The following is a 19,904-nucleotide window of genomic DNA, read 5'->3' as shown; positions in this document are numbered from 1 at the left end:
TGCACCTGCAATTTCCAGGGTTCAGGAAAGATCCTGCTTGCTCAGAGGGAACTGGAAAGCTGCTTGAGAGAGCTGCCTCTTTGCAGGGGCAGAAGGGAAATAGCTCATTGTGGAATTGGTGGCAGGGGCTAGTTCTCACCGGTGCTGCCAGGAAACCCTGCTCCTCGATGAGAGCAGTGCCAGGACGCACCTCGGACCCCTAGGTCAGGATCAAGCACTGGCCACAGGCCACGGTTGCATCCTTGCGCATCCCAGCCGGGGGTTGTCTTCTGCAGGCGGACGCTTTGGAAGACCGAGGCTGGGGTGGGAGGGACACGGAGCAGCCCCCCGAGGTCCCTCCCCATGTTCCAGCGGGGTCGCTGCGAGCCGATCCGTGCCGGCAGTTTAGGCAGGGCGTCGCAGAGAGAGAGATTAGCAGTCCACTGTTACCTGGAGGAAAGGACCGCGGGTGACGCAGGACCCCGTCACACGAGAGCGCCACGTCCTGCGGCAGCTCCAGCCTGCGTCTCCGCAGGGGCCGAGGTGGCGGCGTTGCAGAGCTGTTCCGCGGTCTCTTGCTGGCACTCTCTGTTGATGCTTTTAGATGCCTCCAGTTCAGTCCATGCTGGGGTGATATAAGGCGGGTGCGCTCCTCGACGCACCATGGCATGAAATGGAGGTTCCTAGAAGCAAGATGGCAGGTACGGTACTGAGAGTCGGCCGCCGCGTGGGTTTGCTGCCTCCCTCTCGCGCTGCTGGTCGGGGCGGGGGGCAGAGCGGAGGGGAGAGGTTCAAATCCAAAACACCAGGCAGGCTGTGAACAAACTGGCCAGGCCAGGACGCTCCGAGGGACAGTGCTCCTCCCATGCCCGTAGCGTGGTGTTTCCCGTGCCAAGGCTTTTCATGGCTCTGAAGGAGGGCATCTCTCCCAAGAACATCGGAGCTGGGAAATGCCAGTCCTGCTCATATCTTTTGGCTTTCGTTGTCTTTTTTTTCCACCCCCCACCACTCACCAGCGGTTTTTCTGTCAGGTGCTGACATGCCCAGGGGAGGCTGCTGTTAGCCCCTCGCTTAGGAATGGATTTGCTTTTTGGTTGCAGCAGTGTCCATGGTATGAAACCGCCCCCTTCCCTTTCTGTCTCCCATCGCTTCGCAGAAAAGCAGGGTCCGGAGCGGAAGAGGATTAAAAAGGAGCCTGCCACGAGGAAGCCCGGCTTGCTGTTCGGCATGGGCCTTTCAGGGATCCGGGCCGGGTACCCGCTCTCCGAGCGCCAGCAAGTCGCTCTTCTCATGCAGATGACAGCGGAGGAATCTGCAAACAGCCCAGGTGAGAGCCGCCAGCGTGTTCCCGCTCGGGCAGACGTGTGGGAGCTTGTAGGTCAAGGGGCTCGTGCACGGACACGCACCTCGTTACCAAAGAGCCGGGGTGGAAACGTGCCTCAGCGCCTCACCCCAACACCCAGGGAGAGCTGTTCAGTGGTTTTGGTGCCCCAGAAAGCTCTCTGGAGTATGAATGCCTGGAAGTGAAGCGAAGCGACAGGGTTCAGGTGCATCCCTCCTGCCGCGGACCCCATCTTCCCTTGCCTTCTGGCTCTGTGCAGGCTGCGTCTCCCCCAGCTTCCACAAAGGTCCCTCTGTTGTGTCCCCTCGGAGAGGTGGGGTTGGGTGGAGCATATTTAATTGAAACTAGGGAGTCCCCAACCAATCTAGCCCTTGGGAGCCTTGGCTTCAAAATCAGCCTTGGGGTCAGCTGCTTCGCAGCCAGAGCTTCAGCCTGCCTAGCAGTGTGATGTCGATCGGGTAGGTAGATGGTTTTCTTGGTCGCTCTCAAGTGTCCCTTCTTATGCGAAGGACCAAGGCAGCGCCAGCCCCGATACGTTGCAGTTTGCAACTTAATGAGGCTGGGGGGTTTCTAATGGGGGGCTTACGCTCAGTGCTCTGAAGACTCCCCTGCAAACGTGGCCCCAAAAGGCTGCAGATGCTGTACGCGCTCCGAGGGGTCTGCATCTTTTTGGCCTTCTTTTTGCGTTCTGGCAATGGTCGTTTCAGGTTCCAGACCCCTCCTCTTGCCATGAACCTGAATCTCGTTTCTGGTGGTCTCACTTTCAGTGGGGAAGGCCGGGGGTCTTCAGAGGTTCTCCCAGGCACGTGTGCACACTCCTCCCCTGGCCCATATGCCCTGCCCCTACCCTTAGGGCACACGGGTCTAGGATAAGGGGTGACGCACTGCTGTCTCCTAAGCCACGGGGTTGCCGAGGGTAGGAGGGACCCTTCAGGCTGTGCTCTGAGCCCGCAGCTCCTGTCTGCTGCAGGTACACAGCCTTTCCTCTGCCTCCACATCAGCTTTGGAGGCTCCCAGTGCTGCCGCGTGACAGTGAAATTCAAAGTATTACAACAGCCCCCTCTACGGGCTGCGGGGCGACTTGTCCTCACCGTGCCTTTCTCTCCTTCCTGCAGTCGACACGACACCAAAGCACCCCTCTCAGTCTGCCGTGTGTCAGAAGGGAACGCCCAACTCTGCCTCCAAAACCAAAGATAAAGTCAACAAGAGGAACGAGCGTGGAGAGACGCGGCTGCACAGAGCCGCCATCCGCGGGGATGCCCGGCGCATCAAGGAGCTCATCATCGAGGGCGCGGACGTCAACGTGAAAGACTTTGCAGGTAGCCACCTCGGCTGCAGCTCAGCCACCCATGCGACCGTGCTGGCGGCCTTGAGCCCGGCGTGTGGATCTGTACTTTGTGCCAGCTAGGCCAGTATCCCATCCCTGACAGGACGGGCCAAGACCAGATGCTTCAAAGGAAGGTGCAGGGGACGCTGTGATGGATCATTAGAGAATGCCCCGTCCATGCGGGAATTTCAGTTATGCCCGAGAGCCTAAACCATGGGCACGGGCAGCGTGGCGAGTTGGAGAGTCCATAACACCAACATGCCATGCTGGACCCTGATCTCAGCAGCCTCCTTCCCGATGACAGAGGAGCGCTGGGGACAGAGAGCTGCCGTCCCTGCAGGCCTTAGGGTGTCCGGAGGGAGGCACAGCAGTTGTCTTCATCTTAACAGTCGCACCGTATGGACCGGTGCTGCCCTCAGCTCTGTGGCATTTTGCCGCCTGCGTGTTTCTGGCAGAGCTGACAGGCGCCTGTAGCCAATCCCTGGATAAACCCACGTTACAGCCGCTTTTTCCGTTTGCCACAACTTAACGTTTGGGCTGAAATTTTTCCATGTTAGGCATTTGCCTCAGCCTGATACTTTTCAGCTAAAAGAGTTTGGCTGTTTCCAAAATGGAAATGAAGGGAAAATTCGTTATTTTGCCCAAATTGGGGGAGAAAAAAAACTTGCTATCCCCGCGAAAAGCTGCCAGAACCTTGCCACATATTACTGTGAAAAAATAAAAAGTCCTTAGGTCCTGCACAAAGCCTGAGTAGACTGACGAGCAAGATGCTGCCGCGATTTCATCTGTCCTGGCCACGCAGGGGCTGACAAACACGTTCCTTGTAACTCCTCTTCTGGCTTTGCTGGGGGCTGCTGGAGGGCCAGGCCCTGGGGCTGTGAATAGGGAGCCCTTTCCCGTCTGCAAGCATCCAAGCAGCTGTGTGATCCAAATGTAGAAAGGACAGGAGCTGAAAAGGAGCCCAGGACTGTTTGGGCAAGAGGCCAGGGAGCCAGTGGAGTGGGGAGCAGGCGAATCGAGGAAGGGCAGCAAGTGCAGGAGCCCGGGTCAGGGATCCCTGGGGCTGGGATGGGAAGTGAAGAGGGTGGAAGCTGGGGGTGGCCAGGCCAGGAGACAGGCCCGGAGGAAGAGTAGGGGAAGGTGCAGCAGGACAGGAGAGACTGGGATGGGAATGGGGCTGGCATCAGGCTGGAGGGACAAGGATACGGTGCAGAAGGGCTGCGGTCACTAGAGCCCCCTCCTCCGCTGTCAGCAGGCACGTGGGAAGCCATGGGTCTCGTCCCCCGGGGACTGGTCCACCCAGAGGATGACAGCCTACTACTGCTATCCAGTTCTCTGCTAAATCAAGCGGGAGAGGGTCAGGCTGCAGATCCAAGAGCTCCCCCCGCTCACGAAACACATGGGTGTCACGAGGAGGCCACGTGAAGGAATTCGGGGAGGGGGGTGTGGACGGCAGAGACCTTGTGTGCAAGAGGTCGGAAGTGCCTGGACAAAGCCCTTTTAAAGGGGCCCCTTGGGCAGAGGCCCTGAGACCGCTCGGCCATCACGGGCTTTCTTTCTTCACTGCCTCACCCTGCCTGACGGACGGGCCGGCCCGTGGGAATCGGTCAGGGCTGAGTGATCCGGGGGCTCTTGTCTGCTGGACCGTGCTTCCCCTCGGGGACGCGGAGGGTCTGGGGTGAATGAGGCAGGGGACTGCAAGAAAAGGAGGGGCGGTCTCCTCGCAAAGGCTTCCCTGGGCGAGGGGATTTTGTCCCAGATCTCCTCCGTAACAGGGGGCAGCCGCTTCAGCCAGACTTCAGAGGTGCCTGTGGTGTTCGCCTCGGTTTCTGGCTTCCCCGTAGCTCTGAGCCCTCGCGGTGACAGCAAACATATATATAGAGAGGTGGCTGAGAACCCCAAAACTTAGGGCCTGGGTATCTCGGGCCAGGCGGCCCCCGCAGTGAGAGGGCACGTTTGACCTTGAATCTCTGCCTGCCCCAGTCTCCTGCCTGTACGATTGGGATGAAACCGCCCCCTCTTTCCCGGCGGTTATGGAAATGCGCTCGGCGGTGCCAGGCAGACGCTGGAGAGACGAGCACTGCAGAGGAAGCACATGAGAGAACTAATAATTTTGTCATCAGAGCAGGGCTTGAATACGGCGCAGTAAACAGTCTGGGGCCGCGCACTGAACAACGAGGGGGAACAAAGCACCCAGCAGCTGCCGGTTAATTGTGTGCTGCCGTCTCCGGCGCCAAAGGGGGCAGGGGACCCGTGGGCAAAGCGCATCTGCATCACGAGGCCCGTATCCTCCCGCCCAGGCGCCGAGCGCCGAGCCGAGGCTGGCACGCAGCTTCCTCCTGGCGCTTCCCAACTTTTGCGTGCTCAGCTTCCCCCGTTAACGTTTGGCGCGCGGGCGTTGGCTGTGATGAGTCGATTTTGGAGCACGGTGTGATTACCATCAGCGCTCGATTGAAGCCTGTCGCCATCGCCAGTCGTTTCGGTCACAGATGCCTCTTCTTAATAGCCCAAATGGAGGTTTCTGAAAGGCCGTGTGTCAGCAGAACACCTCCGGAGCAGCGCACAGCTGCTGGGAAACTTCAAAGCAGGATCTGCTTAGCAATCAGCTTGCCCCTCTCGGCGAGGAAGGCTTCAGCAGTTCTTTCCCTCCTCGCTTAGAGCTGCTGTTTCTGCCGGGTTCGTCCCCTCCCCGCGCTCCTTTCCAGCCAGAGCTCACGGTCCTGCTTGCAATGCCGTGACCGCTTGCTCTGGAAATGCTGCATTCACACCCCTGTGCCCTGAATTTGGGGGAGGGGGGGAGTACACTGGATGTAGGGATGAATTCAAAACCCCAGGCTGAGCTGAGTTAAAATCCTTCTTAGCAAAGAGTTAGAAGCAATTTGACCTACCGAGACCAGAGCACTAGGAGGGGGTCAGGTCAGCAGCCCTTTCACTTCATTGGAGTTCACTGAGCTGTGCAAGCTCCAGTGGACAATTGGCTGTAGCCTGGAATGGAAGTTAGTCCCAAGCACAATGAATTTCCAAGGCAAAGTGGCTGGTGTCTGGGCAATGCGCCCCTTCTGCGTCGTCTGCCAGCTGACCAGAAGAGCTCTGTGCCCGTAGCCGGAGGCAAGCTGTTGCAAAGCAGGCGGCGGCCCCTTGGTAGGCAGGTTACCTTGTGCCGCTGCCTTCCTTCCCTTCAGCAAAAGGGGTTGCCCGCGTCACGGGTGTTTGTGTGCCTTGCAGGCTGGACGGCATTGCACGAGGCATGTAACCGGGGTTACTACGACGTTGCAAAGCAGTTGCTTGCTGCCGGCGCCGAAGTCAACACCAAGGGGTTGGATGACGACACGCCGCTGCACGACGCGGCTAATAACGGGCACTTCAAGGTGGGTTCTGGCTGGATCTCGCAGCCTGGGTTTAGTGATTCACGACGGGGGGCGAGTTTGGGCTTCTCACATCGACCCGTTCTAGTACAGCACGGCCGATTCTCTCCCGTCGAGAGTTCCCGACAGCCACGTTGCATCTTTGCAAGGCAGAATCTTCTCCTGCCCCTGTGCTGTGAAACGTTTGGCTTTGTGTTCCCCTTCATGTCAGAGGTCTCCGGTAAGGCTTGCCTTTCTTCCCGCTTGGGGGAGGAAGCTGGCCGTCGGGAGAGCCCTAGGTTTGTGCCTTCTTCCCCAGCCCAGGAAATCAGTGCTGCCAGTTTCTATCTCCCTCCTGATCAGACCCTGTGCTCATATCCCTTAGGGACAGAGCAGGCCACAAGCTGATCTTCTTCCTTCTCGTCTGTCTGAATGGTGCACAAACGTGACCGGAGTGGAAACATCTTCCCGATACCCTGAGGCACTGACGGTCTCTTTCTCTCTCTCTCTCTCACCTTCAGGTGGTGAAATTGTTGTTGCATTATGGGGGGAACCCTCATCAGAGCAACCGCAAAGGAGAGACGCCTCTAAAAGTCGCCAACTCCCCCTCCATGGTGAATCTGCTGCTGGGAAAGACCACCTACGCCTCCAGCGAAGAGAGCTCCACAGGTGAGGCCCCACCGTCACGCACGGGCATTGAGGTCCCCACCTGCAGCCATGTGCTGATAGAGAAATGCTAAAAGCACGTGGAAGTTACAGCGTGGCTGAGGTTGGTGTGCAGCTGCCACAGTCCAGAGCCTGGCTGCTCGCGTGCTGGAAAAACCCACCCTTCTCTCAAGGGAAAGCTGTTGCTCACTTGGAAATTTCAGCCCCGAGAACCTGCAGGGAAAGAGTCCCATACATCCACCAAACCTAGCTGCAGTCACAAGTAGATGCTGCTGCATCCGTGACCTGGACACTAATCCACAGTCACCGCCCATGCACATGCTTCTACTCCAGGGGCGTGCACCCAGTTGCTTACCCGTCTCACTGAAGGGGCAGCTGCTGTGGCTTCGTTTCCATTTATTGCGGGGTAAGAGCATGCACTTGAGGGAAGAAACTGTGGAGCGGTTGATGGGCTGCCTCTTACCTTGCTCTCTCTTACCTTGTGTTCCCAGGCTGCGGGCACGTGAAAAAGGTATTGCAGGCTGAGCAGCTGCCCCTCAGATAGCTGGCTCCTACATCATCAGAGGCTTAAACGAATGCATCCAGCACTTCAACTTGCCCTTGGGAGCAAGTATAGAAATGGTGGTGTGCATTCAGTGAAACCCATCCCCTCAGAAAGCCAGGGGCTGGACTCAGTCCTTGCTGAATATCTATCCTGGCCTGCAGCCCGCTCATACGCTGATGCTACAACACCCCACTTCCAGAGTGCCGTTGTCAGGGACGTCTGCATGGCCTTGAAGTGGCTCGGTGTTCCTCTCCAAGGAGACTTTGAGCTTCCTCCTGGTCATCCAGCCACAGGCTTAGTAGAGACAGCTACTTGGTGCATGGGGTGAGCAGGGCTGGGGGTTCAGAGAAGCTTTCTGGACAATGCTGACTTAGCGGTGCTTCCTGCTGGGCCTCATGCCATGTGCTCTTGTCCCCGCAGAGAGCTCCGAGGAGGAGGACGCCCCTTCCTTCGCACCATCCAGCTCTGTAGACGGCAATAACACAGACTCCGAATTCGAAAAAGGCTTGAAGCACAAGACCAAGAGCCAAGAGCCCCCCAAAACCATCACGCCGGTCAAGGACGAGTACGAGTTTGACGAGGATGATGAGCAGGACCGAGTCCCGCCTGTGGATGACAAGCATTTGCTGAAAAAGGATTACAGGAAAGAGACTAAAACCAACAGTTTTATTTCCATTCCCAAAATGGAGGTAAAAACCTATACAAAAAATAACACGATCACACCAAAGAAAGCCGCCCACCGCATCCTCTCGGACACGTCGGACGAAGAAGACACCAGTGTGGCCGTGGGGTCTGGAGAGAAGCTGCGGCTCTCGACGCACACGATACTGCCCAGCAGCAAGATTCGGGAGCCGCCCAACGCCAAGCAGCAGAAAGAGAAGAGCAAGGTGAAGAAGAAGCGGAAGAAGGAGACAAAGAGCAAAGAGGTTCGGTTCGGCAAAAAAAATGACAAGTTCTGCTCCTCTGAATCGGAGAGCGAGAACGTGGAGAGCGAGGAGGATGACAGAGACTCTGTGCAAAGCTCTAGCTGTGTAAAGGACTCTAGGCTAGTGCTAAAGGAATCCTCCTTGTTCAACTCTCTCTCTGCCTCTTCCACCTCCTCGCACGGGAGTTTAGCTTCACAGAAACATAACCCTAACCTGACAGAGCACTCCAAGCACTGGAGGACGGACAATTGGAAAACCATCTCTTCTCCGGCTTGGTCAGATGTCTCTTCCTTGTCGGACTCCACAAGGACGAGACTGACAAGCGAGTCGGACTACACGTCCGAGGACTCCAGCTTAGAGTCGTTAAAGCCCGTGAGAAAGAAACAGGACCACAAAAAGAAAAATAACCCCCACAACGCGGTCTCGGAGAAGAAGAATTCATTCCACCCCAGCGTGGACGGAGCCATCCCAAAGCTGGACAAGGAGGGGAAGGTCGTTAAAAAGCATAAAACGAAGCATAAACACAAAAACAAAGAGAAGGGGCAATGTCAGCTCAACCAGGACATTAAAATCATCAAACCTTTTTCTTTCGAATATGAGGACTCGAAGCAAAAGCCCGACAAGGGGTTGCTTGTAGAGACTGAAAACACAGTGGAAAATAAATTAAAAGTGTTAAAGCATGAGAGGGAACACTTCAAGAAGGATGAGAAGCTCCCCAAGGGGAAATCGGAGGAGAAGGAGTGGTTGTTTAAAGATGAGTCTGGAAAAGCCTCCAAAGAAGAGAAATCATTCAAAAAAGTCAAAGAGGGGAGCAAAGACCTCGGTAAATCTTTCAGAGAGGAGAAGTCAAGTAAATCGGAAAAAGAGAAACCTATAAAGGAGAAATCTCCCAAAGAGGAGAAGCCTCGAATACACAAGGAGGAGAGAAAGAAGAAGTCAAAGGACAAACAGTCAAAATCGGAAAAGAAAAACGATCTCAAAGAGGAGAAAATTGCGAAGCTGGAGAAAGAAAAAACTTTCAAAGAGGAGAAAGAGAAATGTAAAAAAGAGAAAGTTTACAGAGAGGAGCCGGGATTTGACGAGTTCAATAACAAAGCCCAGTTTCCAGAAAGCGAGGACACAAAGTTCAGCCTTTCTGATGATCAGCAAGAGAGATGGTTTTCCGACTTGTCGTCTGATTCCTCCTTTGATTTCAAAGGGGAGGATAGCTGGGACTCTCTAGTAACCGAATTCAGGGAGATGAAGAACGACACCGTGGCCAAAATAATCTTGGAAACGGCCAAGGAGGAAAGCAAAGACAAGAAAAAGGAGAACAAAACGAAAGAAAAGAAAGACTACAACGAAAAGCGCAGTGAGAAAGACGCTTTCCTGAAAAAGAAAGAGCGAGAATATGTGGAAAAAAATTCTGAGAAGAAAAAGGACCAAACTGAAAAGCATAAAGTGACTCCCGGCTACCTGCTGGAGAAGGACAAGAAAAGGAAGGATTCTGCCGAAAGCATGAAAGAGAGGAAGGAGAAGGATGCAGGCGATGCCGGCAAAGAGAGGAAGGATTCTTCCGACAGCGCGAAAGATCGAAAGGAGGTGAAAGTTAAGCAAGAGGAGCCCTATCGAGATGAGTTTAAAGACTATGGTTGTGACACATTCTTCAAAGACAAATCTGACCCTGAATTCAGTGGGAAAAATGCCGAGAGCTGGGAAAGGCATCATCCGGGGAAGGAAAAGGAGAAGAAAGATGCTCCCGACAAAGACAAGAAGGAGAAACTGAAGCCCGAAAAATACAAAGAGAAATCCAAAGACGGCGACAAAGAGAAGAACGAAAAAGCGGTTGCGGAGAAGAGCCAGAAAGACAAAGAGCTGGATAAGAGCTTTAAAGAGAAGAAAGACACCAAGGAGAAATACAAGGATCTGCATAACAAAGACAAAGAGAGGAAGACTTCCTTCGACCAGATGAAAGACAAGAAAGAGAAAAACTTCTCCGCAGAAAGAGAGGACTTCCCTGAGAAAAAAGATGAGAAAAAAGGCAAAGAAAAGAGCTGGTACAGCATCGCCGATATCTTCACGGATGAAAGCGAAGACGAGAAGGATGATTACAGCTTGAGCGCCTTCAAAATCGGGGAGCCCGTTGGGAGCGAACTGCACCGGATGGACGGCTTGCAAGAGAAAGATGATGGCGCGGCTGCCGAAAAGGAGCTTTATCTCGCCGACAGGCACCGCAAGTACTCCTCCGATAGGCAGCATTTGGGCGAGAAACAGAAAGACAAAGACTCGAAAGAAAAGAAGAAGGACAAAGGGTCAGCGGAAGGCGGGAAGGACAAAAAAGAGAAGAGCTCCTTTGAAAAACACAAAGACAAGAAGGATAAAGATGCCGGGGAGAAGTATAAGGACAGGAAAGACAGGACCTCGGTAGACTCCACCCAGGAAAAGAAAAACAAGCAGAAGATCCCGGAAAAGGCGGAGAAGAAGCATGCCAGCGAGGACAAGGTGAAGAACAAGCACAAGGACAAGGTGGACAAAGAGCACTCCAAAGAGAGGAAGTCTTCAAAGGGGGGCGAGCCGGAGAAGAGCCTGCTGGAGAAACTGGAGCAGGAGGCGCTCAACGAGTATCGGGATGACTCCAACGATAAAATAAGTGAAATTTCTTCAGATAGCTTCACAGATAAAGGGCAAGACCCAAGCCTCACCAACCTCTTTGAGTCGTCCAATCTTTCCCTGACGGACGCTTCCGAGGAAAAGTTTAAGGATTCCCTTCCTTTACCCTGCTTGCAAGACAAACTCAAGGAGAAGGAGAGGCACAGGCACTCCTCGTCTTCGTCCAAGAAGAGTCACGAGAAGGAGAAAGGAAAGAAGGAAAAAACAGAGAAAAAAGAAAAAGCGGATGAGTTTAAAGACACCGGGGGCAGGAAAGATTCGGCTCAGTATGAAAAAGACTTCTCGGTGGATGGGGAAGCTTTCGGCATTTCCTACAATATGAAAGCAGAGGCCGACGAAGAACCGGACAAAAGCATGGACTACTTATTTCCTGAAAAGAAGGATAAGAACGATGCCGAGAGAGAGCTGTCCAAGAAGTCGGAGAAGGAAAAGACTTACGGTTCGAGCGCTGTCAGCTCAGCCAAAGAGAAGAAGAAGAGGGAAAAACACAAGGAGAAGTGGAAGGAAGAAAAGGAAAAGCACAGAGACAAGCACGCGGACGGGTTCTTCAAGCACCACAAAGAGGACCCGAAGTCGGCCGCGAAAGACAAGGACAGCCCCCAAGTGGCCACTTTCAAAGAGAAGTCGAAGGAGGAGACCCTGAAATTCAGCGAAACCAAACTGAAGGAGAAGCTCAAGGAAAGCCAAGAGAAGGACAAAGCGGAGTCTCTGAAGATGAGTAACGGCAATGACAAAATCACCGTGTCCAAAGACGGAGTCAAGAAAGACAACAGGCCGAGGGAGAAGCTTCTGGTGGACGGGGACCTGATGATGACGAGCTTCGAGAGGATGCTGAGTCAGAAGGACCTGGAGATCGAGGAACGCCACAAAAGGCACAAAGAGAGAATGAAGCAGATGGAGAAGATGAGGCACAGATCCGGAGACCCCAAGCTAAAAGACAAGATCAAAACCTCTGAAGACATGCGGAAGAAGAGCCTGGATTTGACCGCCAAGAAACCCCTCGTGCTCGATACTCAGCTGAAGGACAAAAAGCTCAAGGAGTTGGGCCCGCTGGCTCCCATCTTGTCCCCAGACAACAAGGCGCAGCCAGCTGTGGGGACAGACTCCAAAGACTGGATCGCTGGCCCTCAGCTGAAGGAGATCTTACCCGCGTCCCCCCGGCCCGATCAGAACCGGCCGACCGGCGTGCCCACGCCTGCCTCCGTGGTCTCCTGCCCGAGCTACGAAGAAGTGATGCAGACGCCAAGAACTCCCTCCTGCAGCAACGAGGATTACACGGACCTGATGTTCGATTGTGCCGACCCCCAGCACCCGATGCCCATCTCCACCATGTCCATGAACGCGTGCTCTCCCTCCTTCTTCGACCGGTACGCGAACGCTTCGAGCGGACTCCCTGAGAATCCAAGCCAGACTCCAACCAGGACCGTGCCCTCCACCAACCTTTACCGCTCCATCTCCGTCGACATCAGAAGAGCCCCCGAGGAAGAGTTCAGCGTCGGAGACAAGTTTTTCAGGCAGCAGAGTGTCCCGGCAACGTCAAATTACAACTCCCCGGTGCAGCACCTGATGGACGAGAAGGTCCCTCTTCCTTCTATTTCGGCAGAAAAGTTCCAGTGTTTGTCCCCGGGGTATTACTCCCCTGACTACGGGGTCCCGTCCCCAAAAGTAGAGGCTTTGCATTGTGCGCCAGGAGCGGTGAGCCATGTCAGCCAGTCCCCCGAAAGCGTCTTTTCTGGTTTGCAAGCCAAATCCTCCCCGTCTCACAGAGATGAGTTGCTGGCACCCTCTGTGGAAAGTGCCCTTCCTCCTGACCTGGGCATGCCTTTGGGTACCACCGAAGAGCAGCAGGCCACTGCTTCCATCATGCCCCCCGAGTCTACCTTTTTGCCTCCCATCGAGGAGAACCACTTCAGTTTGGGTATTTCGGAGCAGAACAATCTGGACTGGGACAACCCTCCTCCTGCCAGGAACCCCGAGCCCCCCATTCCTCCCACCTTGATGGGCAACCCTCCCGACCACCCCGTCAGCTGGTCGGTGGGATCAGAGCTGCTGCTGAAGTCTCCCCAGAGGTTCCCCGAGTCTCCCAAGCCGTTCTGCGCGCTGGAGCCGATTCACTCTGCGCCGGTGCCCTTTATCGCTGCAGAGTCCCCGTACCCGGTGTCTCCCATCTCGTACCCGCTGTCGGTATCTGAACCAGGGCTCGAAGAGGTAAAGGAAGACGCCGAAGAAGCCGTTCCCGGAGAAATGGCAGCGGCAGAAGAAGCAGCGCCCTACATGTCCCCGACGCGATTAGACACGTTCTTCAGTACCTGCAAGCCTCCTCCAGAAGAGACCCCGGAGATGCCTGCGGAGCGTCTGTGCTTGCCCGTGGAAACGCAGGCGGAGGCCGTCGGCATCCTGGAGAACAGTTACTTGGAGAGCAATCCCGTGGCCCCCACGAGCACAGAGGAGCCGGTGACGTGGCCTGATCCGTTCACCAATTCGGAAGATGATTTGGACCTCGGTCCCTTTACCCTGCCGGAGCTGCCGCTTCAGGCCAAAGAGGTTCCAGAGCCCGAAATGGCTGATGCGGAGCCGGTGGAGGAGAGCGCCACCGCCGCTCCAGAAACCATCACTTCTGGGGTCGTCAACCTGGGAGCGGCTCCCGGCGAGCAGGAGGAGCTGCCCCTGAAGCAGACGACTAATTTGTCGGCGGTGGAACCAGAGCCGCAGCTGGAAGAGCAAAAACCTGAAGTCGCAGCCCCGGAAGCCGCGATGGAGGCGTCGAGCGTCCCCGAGGAGAAGAGGCTGGAAGAATCGGAGGCCCCGAGTTTCCAGCAAGCGGCCTCGGCGGAGCCGGCCCAGCTAGAAAACAAAGAGGCGGACGCGAGTCGCGAGGAGCTGCCCTCCTCGAACTGTGCGGCGGAAGCTGGCTCCCAAAGCAGCTCGGTCCCGGTGCCCGCCGCCGACAGCGGAGCCGCTCAGGACAGCGCCGCGGTGCGGAGCGCCGCCCAAGCCTCTTCCACCCCAGCAGACGCCCCCCAGCCAGAACCCGTCGAACCCGTGCAGAAACCCGTCGCGGAAGCCCCGAAGCCCCCCAAAATCGAAGAGATCCCCCAGCGAATCACCAGGAACCGGGCGCAGATGCTGGCCAATCAGAATAAGCAGAACGCCGCGGCGTCGGAGAAAGAGTTCGCCCCCGCCTCGGCGCCAGCCACGCGGGCCAAGGGGCGCATCGTGGAGGAGGAGGACGCTCAGGCCCAGCACCCGCGCAAGCGCCGGTTCCAGCGCTCCAACCAGCAGCTGCAGCAACAGATCAACACGTCCACCCAGCAGACGCGGGAGGTGATCCAGCAGACGCTGGCCGCCATCGTCGACGCCATCAAGCTGGATGACATCGAGCCCTACCACAGCGACCGGTCAAACCCCTACTTCGAGTATCTTCAGATCCGGAAGAAGATCGAGGAGAAGCGGAAAATCCTCTGCTACATCACGCCCCAGGCCCCGCAGTGTTACGCTGAGTACGTCACCTACACCGGCTCCTACCTCCTGGACGGCAAACCTCTCAGCAAGCTCCACATTCCCGTGGTGAGTTGCCCTCGCTCATGGGTGGATCTTGCATTTCAAAAAGCGGGGTGCACGCATCGTCCCATATAACACAACACACATTTTTCTCCAGGCAAAAAGAAACTAGAAGCTTAACTAGCATGCTGGGGCCCTAGGGCTGTATTATTCAGGTTAAGATCGAAGCAAAAATAAATAAAATGATAGGAATGAGCTGGCGTTGGTCTGCAGAACAGCTAACAGACAGCCGAATTGCAGAAGAAAGCTAGCTTGATTGGTGGCACATCAGGACCATTAAAGAGGAGAGAGGGTTGTTAACACCTGCGGAGTGAAGGGTTCAGAAGGGATCAAGTAGATTATAATGAGGCAGGTATCCAGGTTGTAGCCGCATTGGTCTAGAGGCAAAAGGAATCAGAACTCGTGGTGGAGCTGATACCTTTTATTAGCCCAACTGGAGTTTTGCAAAAATAATTCTTGCAAATCAAGAAATTTTGTTGCAGGAATCCAGGTGGTCTAATAAAAGATATCACCTCTACCACGAGTTCTGATTCCTTTATAATGAGCCATGAGTTCAGCTGACACTGGCACTGCTGCCTGGGCAGAAGTGTGGCTGCAGCTGCCAGGCAGTTGGTTTGTTGGTGAGTTGGTTTTATAGGTTAGGTGGAGCTGGATTTAAGGTGGGGGGTGCGACTGCACCAGTGCAACCCCCCACACCTGCCCTTGCCCTGGCTGTTTCTCCGCTGTTGCCTCAAGTGACAGTGACGCTGAAATGCGGCGTCAGGACCCCTGTTGATGCTGCCAGTAGATCTGACGCAGAGCCCGGTTTTCCCTCCCTGTCACGCCGGCCCAGCCCGGGTCTGCAGGTGGTCCTCTTGCAGCTCCTCAGGTGCAAACGCTGCCCGTAGGACCGGGTGACTTAGCAGGCTGCCAGTTGCACGGAGAAGGGCGCTGCGTGCCAGCAGCCCCCTGCACCTCCTGGCGTGCTCGGGACCTCGCTGTGGTTGCTCTCAGAAATCACGAGCGTGATAGCATGCGCCTGTTGGTCCTTGCCCGAGTTCAGGGTCATCCGTGCAGGGTCGTCCATGCCCGTTGTGTGAACAGGAGCATGCGGCAGGTTCGTGGAAGGAATGTTTTGCCCATCCTCTACCCGCTCTTCTGAAGATGTTGAAGCGCTTTACAGCGTGGCCTCGTGGCCCCTGAAGGGATGGGTGGGTGGGTTACAGCCCCGGGAGATGCTACCCCGGTTTCACGCCCAGACAGCCTGTTGCTGGCATATGGTCTTTGGGAAGGTGGTTGCGGCTCCCCCCGGTCACACGCCCCCCACGTGGCTACGTGCTGGGTGGCCGCGACCTCCACCCCTCCCAGCTCTCTGGCATCCCAACGCTTCGGCAGCGCAACACCGGGCTCGGATCAGATAGCTGTTCCAGCCCCGGGCACCCGCGTGGCAGCCCTCGAGAGCCCGGTCATGCTGGGGAGGACAGATCTGAGCAGCGGGAGGAGAGCTCCCTCCCGGTCCCCAGAGCACAGCAGGTGTGACGTGTGCCCCTGTGTGTCTGCAGATCGCCCCGCCACCGTCGCTGGCAGAGCCGCTGAAGGAGCTCTTCAAGCAGCAGGAAGCAGTGAGGGGGAAGCTGCGACTCCAGCACAGCATAGAGAGGGTAAGGGGGAGGGTCCGGCGGGCCCAGGCGCTGCTGAACTGCCTTCCCTCCACAGGCCGGGGTGGGGGGCACTGCTTTGCTGACCGGGTCGTGTCCCCTTCCTCCGCAGGAGAAGCTGATTGTGTCGTGCGAACAGGAGATCCTAAGGGTTCACTGTCGGGCAGCGAGGACCATTGCCAACCAGGCGGTGCCCTTCAGTGCCTGCACCATGCTGCTCGACTCGGAGGTCTACAACATGCCTCTAGAAAATCAGGTCAGCGGCTCCCGGGCGCTTGGGGTGGGAGCTGGGGCAGGACAGGCCGTACGGAGAGGTGTGTGGGCACAGGCCAGGGTTTGTAATGCCCTCCCTACCACGGGACCCGTGGCTCCCTCCCCTCACCCATGCGGACTGCCAGTATCACGAGACCTCTCGGCACGGGCTAGCCCTGGATGACATACCCAAAGTCTGAGGCACGAGTTCAGCTGGCCGGCGTGTTTGCCCGCGTACGTATCTGGAGGCCTCAGCACCCCTACTCCTTCCTCGTGTTCAGAGCCAGCCGCGTGCTGGAGAGGTTTTGGGGGCCCCAGTCGTGCTGCGCGGAGAAGAGGAGCCTGTGAAATGACTTCCTTAGCTCTGAAACAGCCAAACTCCCCTGCATCGCCTGCAGACACGGGCTCTTCTTGATCCCACGTAGCCACGAGCTGGAAAGGCTGTGGGTGAAGCAGTAGCGTGGCAAATGAGTCAGACTTCAGCAGCCGGCATTGCCGTCGGGCTCTGGGAGAAGGTGGACTCAGCTAGTACAGTGCAATGGGAGAGAGCAGCCACATCAGCCCCACTGCTGGTGGCGGGTTGGGAGTGGCAGTGCAGCCCTGCCACGGAGCTGCCGGCTCGGTAGGAAGCATCTTGCTGCATTGCAGAAGGCAGCTCCTGGCCAGCAGACAGCACGGTGCAATTTATTAGCAACCAGCCTATTGATTCGTGCATCTGAATCACCCTCCGCCAGAACCACCCTGGCTGCCTTCCACGGTGAAGGCATCGTGAATGCGGGCAGAAGTTCAAGGGCTCTGAGCTGCAGGTGTGCTGTTTGCAAGGGGAAAAGGCACGAGTCCTGTCCTCTGCTCTTCTGGGCGGGGGGAAGTCCTGGCAAGGCCCAGCTCCATCTCAACCTGGAGCCCCTTGGCAGCCTGGTCAGGCGTGATGGGGAGAGGGGCTGGCTGTGCCCTGTGCAGGGGTTTAACCCGGTGTTTCCCCTTGGTGCTGTTCCCCGCGCAGGGAGATGAGAACAAATCCGTCAGGGACCGTTTCAACGCCCGGCAGTTCATTTCCTGGCTACAGGACGTGGATGACAAATATGACCGGATGAAGGTGAGGGGGGTTTGGGAGCTCCTGCGTGGGGCGTGTGCCAGGCCCAGAAGCCAGCGGCAGGCCCTGCCGACTCTTCAGGCAGTGTCAGGTTGCGGGGTCCCCCTTGGGAGAGCGGCTGCTGCTTTGGCCAGCCCCAAAAGCTGTCTGCATGGCTGTGCCAGCCCTGGGGGAGCTCTTTGAGGCATGCGGAGTGCCTGCCTGCCTGCCAGCTGCATGCAGCTGTCCAGGGTTTCGCCCTTGGCTACGGGTCAGGGAGGAAGAGGCAGGTGAAGCCAGCAGAGCTCACACAAGGTCACGGAGATCAGTGGACCCCCCACCCAAACATGAGCAGCCAGGCTGCAGCTGAGAGCAGAGTTTGGGCCCGAGGCCTGGGGAAGGCAGCAGCCCCCGTCTGCCTCTTGTACTGGGTGGACCCCTCCGTGCAGCAGCTCGAGCCTCCCAGCCTTCGCCTGCAGGCGTTCTCCGCTGAGGCCGGGCCACGCTGCACCCCATCTCACTGCGGGAGCACAGGCAGCAGGTATGGATGCCTGAACATCTGACTGCAGGTGGGATCTTGCCGTGCGTCAGCTGCTCCGGTATCTGCCCCCGTGCACGCACCCTTTTCCTTAGGGGCCGAGCCGCCGTGGCTCGGCCTCTGCTCCTGGCAGGCGTTGCAGGGCAGCACGTGTGGAGCAAAGCCCTGCTCCAAGGGATGTTGTCCCCGTGCCTTTCCACCATGGCCACACTGGGCTGTGGCAGAGCAGAGCATCATACCCCCGACTCCCAACCCCCAGCGGGGCCCACGGAGGCAGCGAGAGTGTATGCCTCCACCTGCCGTCCCCGGGGTCCTTCCTGGGATGCTGCTCGACAGACTTAGCCCTTACCCAGCCTGTCGAGCCCCGTCCGAGGACATGTCTGTCCAGCAGTACGGTGGCAGGCTCTGCCCGCTTGCTCCGGGCACCCACAGAGCAGCCTCGAGAGCTCTTCGCCCTCCTTGCCCCTCCTCGCTCACCCCATTTCTGCTTGGGTTTGTCTCCCGGTGCAGACGTGTCTGCTCATGCGGCAGCAACACGAAGCCGCCGCCCTGAACGCGGTGCAGAGGATGGAGTGGCAGCTGAAGGTGCAGGAGCTGGACCCTGCGGGACACAAGTCCCTGTGCGTGAACGAGGTGCCCTCGTTCTATGTGCCAATGGTGGACGTGAACGACGACTTTATGCTCTTGCCGGCATGACGGTACCCACCCGGGAGGCACTCTCGCTGGAAACCGGCACGGACAGGAGCCCTCCGAGGACAGACGCTGGAGCTCACGTTCATCCTTCCCACTTGCTGATGAATCCCTGGTCAGAGAAAGAGGAAGCATCTCCCGGCAGAACACACACCAATACGACTACAATTGCACTTTCTTCACCACGTCTCCCTCGCTTCTGGCCGGAGCGCGGCGGCGCCCGGCGGCGGGGCGGGGGACGCCTCTCCTTTCAAACCGGTCACCGCCGCAGGGGGTGGCCAGCCCGCCCGGCATCTGAATGGACGCGGGGAGAGAGACTGCCGGAGCCAGCGGGGAGGCCGTGTTCGAGGGCGCTCCGCGCGCGAGGCAGAAGCTGCTGAGCGGGGCCGGCGGCCGGGTGGTTCATGGACGCCCGAGCGCGGCGCTTTCACGCTCTGGATCCCCCGCCGGCCCGCGCGCCTCCCCGCCGAGAAGCCGCGGCAGGGAGCAGGGGTCCGGTTTCTCCTCCCATCCGGGCGGCGCTGGGAACTGCAAACCGAAAGCAAAGCGAGCATCCAGCTTGGGCAGACGCGGCTCTGGAGGTGGGAACCGCCGCGGCCCCAGGACATGCCCCGGGGTCACCACCACATCTGGAGCAGCGCGGAGGCCGTCGGTGGGAGCGCGGGACAGGCGTGGTGAGTGTCTGGGGCGGCCGCGGCGCCGCCGAGCACGGACGTTGCCGATTGTGTTTTTAATGGAGTAAAATCCATGTGGTTTATATATATTTTTTTTCCTTTAATCTTGGGCATTTCGTTTCTCTTTCTGAGAACATAACTTGAAAACACTACAGAGCCAATACTCATATAAAAAGATAAATTGTATCCCATAAATGCTGTACAGTTTTTATATACATTAACAATGTACTTTTGCTGCCTTCTAGATAATTTATTTTGCAACACATTACTGCACAGTTGTAAATAACTTATGTACTGTAACATCACTCTCAGTTATGTGTAAAGAAATAAATAAATTAATTAAAATTATCTTTGTACGTATAGTTCACCCCACGCAGCGCTTTCCCTTCCAAGGAAAACGGCAGGGCCAAACTGGGAAGCGGCGCGCGGGATGTCGAGGGCCGGTGGCGTGACCCGCGGCTGTGCCGCGCTGACCTCTTGCTAACAGCCGGGTTTCCTTCCCCCAAACGCTGCGAAACAGGCGGCGGAGCTGGGCAGGGATATTTGCAGGCTGGGGACAGGGCGGAGGACGGGGAGCCGTGCCCTGACGCGCTGACGGGGTACAGAGTAGACAGCCGGGGTGTCGTGCGCCCCGGTACCGTGTAGGTTGGGGAGGTGGAGAGGCGCGGGGTCAGGGCCGCGTGGCTGGCGGTCCACTTCTGTA

The 19,904-nt window shown here is 57.0% G+C and overlaps 1 protein-coding gene across 4 annotated transcripts in view; it reads left to right on the top strand.

The window, feature by feature from the left end:
* The window catches only part of ANKRD11 (ankyrin repeat domain containing 11), a 187,363-nt gene extending 167,814 nt beyond the window's left edge, over window positions 1-19,549 (top strand). For 3 of the 4 annotated variants that reach the window (XM_014600269.3, XM_059713968.1, XM_019482794.2), the window contains 9 exons: window positions 1,136-1,306; window positions 2,437-2,640; window positions 5,874-6,016; window positions 6,514-6,661; window positions 7,623-14,344; window positions 15,880-15,978; window positions 16,088-16,231; window positions 17,231-17,323; window positions 18,348-19,549. In XM_014600269.3, coding sequence (XP_014455755.1) covers window positions 1,136-1,306; window positions 2,437-2,640; window positions 5,874-6,016; window positions 6,514-6,661; window positions 7,623-14,344; window positions 15,880-15,978; window positions 16,088-16,231; window positions 17,231-17,323; window positions 18,348-18,533 — 7,910 coding nt within the window. In that variant the 3' untranslated portion in view covers window positions 18,534-19,549. Of the gene's footprint in view, window positions 1-583; window positions 681-1,135; window positions 1,307-2,436; window positions 2,641-5,873; window positions 6,017-6,513; window positions 6,662-7,622; window positions 14,345-15,879; window positions 15,979-16,087; window positions 16,232-17,230; window positions 17,324-18,347 lie in introns of those variants that run through there. The other variant, XM_019482795.2, reaches the window with a different exon arrangement.
* Window positions 19,550-19,904: the final 355 nt, after the last annotated feature.

Source organism: Alligator mississippiensis, chromosome 10 (assembly GCF_030867095.1).
Source record: "Alligator mississippiensis isolate rAllMis1 chromosome 10, rAllMis1, whole genome shotgun sequence".
In the NCBI taxonomy this organism is placed as follows: domain Eukaryota; kingdom Metazoa; phylum Chordata; order Crocodylia; family Alligatoridae; genus Alligator; species Alligator mississippiensis.
This window is presented reverse-complemented; position numbering and strand designations above follow the sequence as displayed.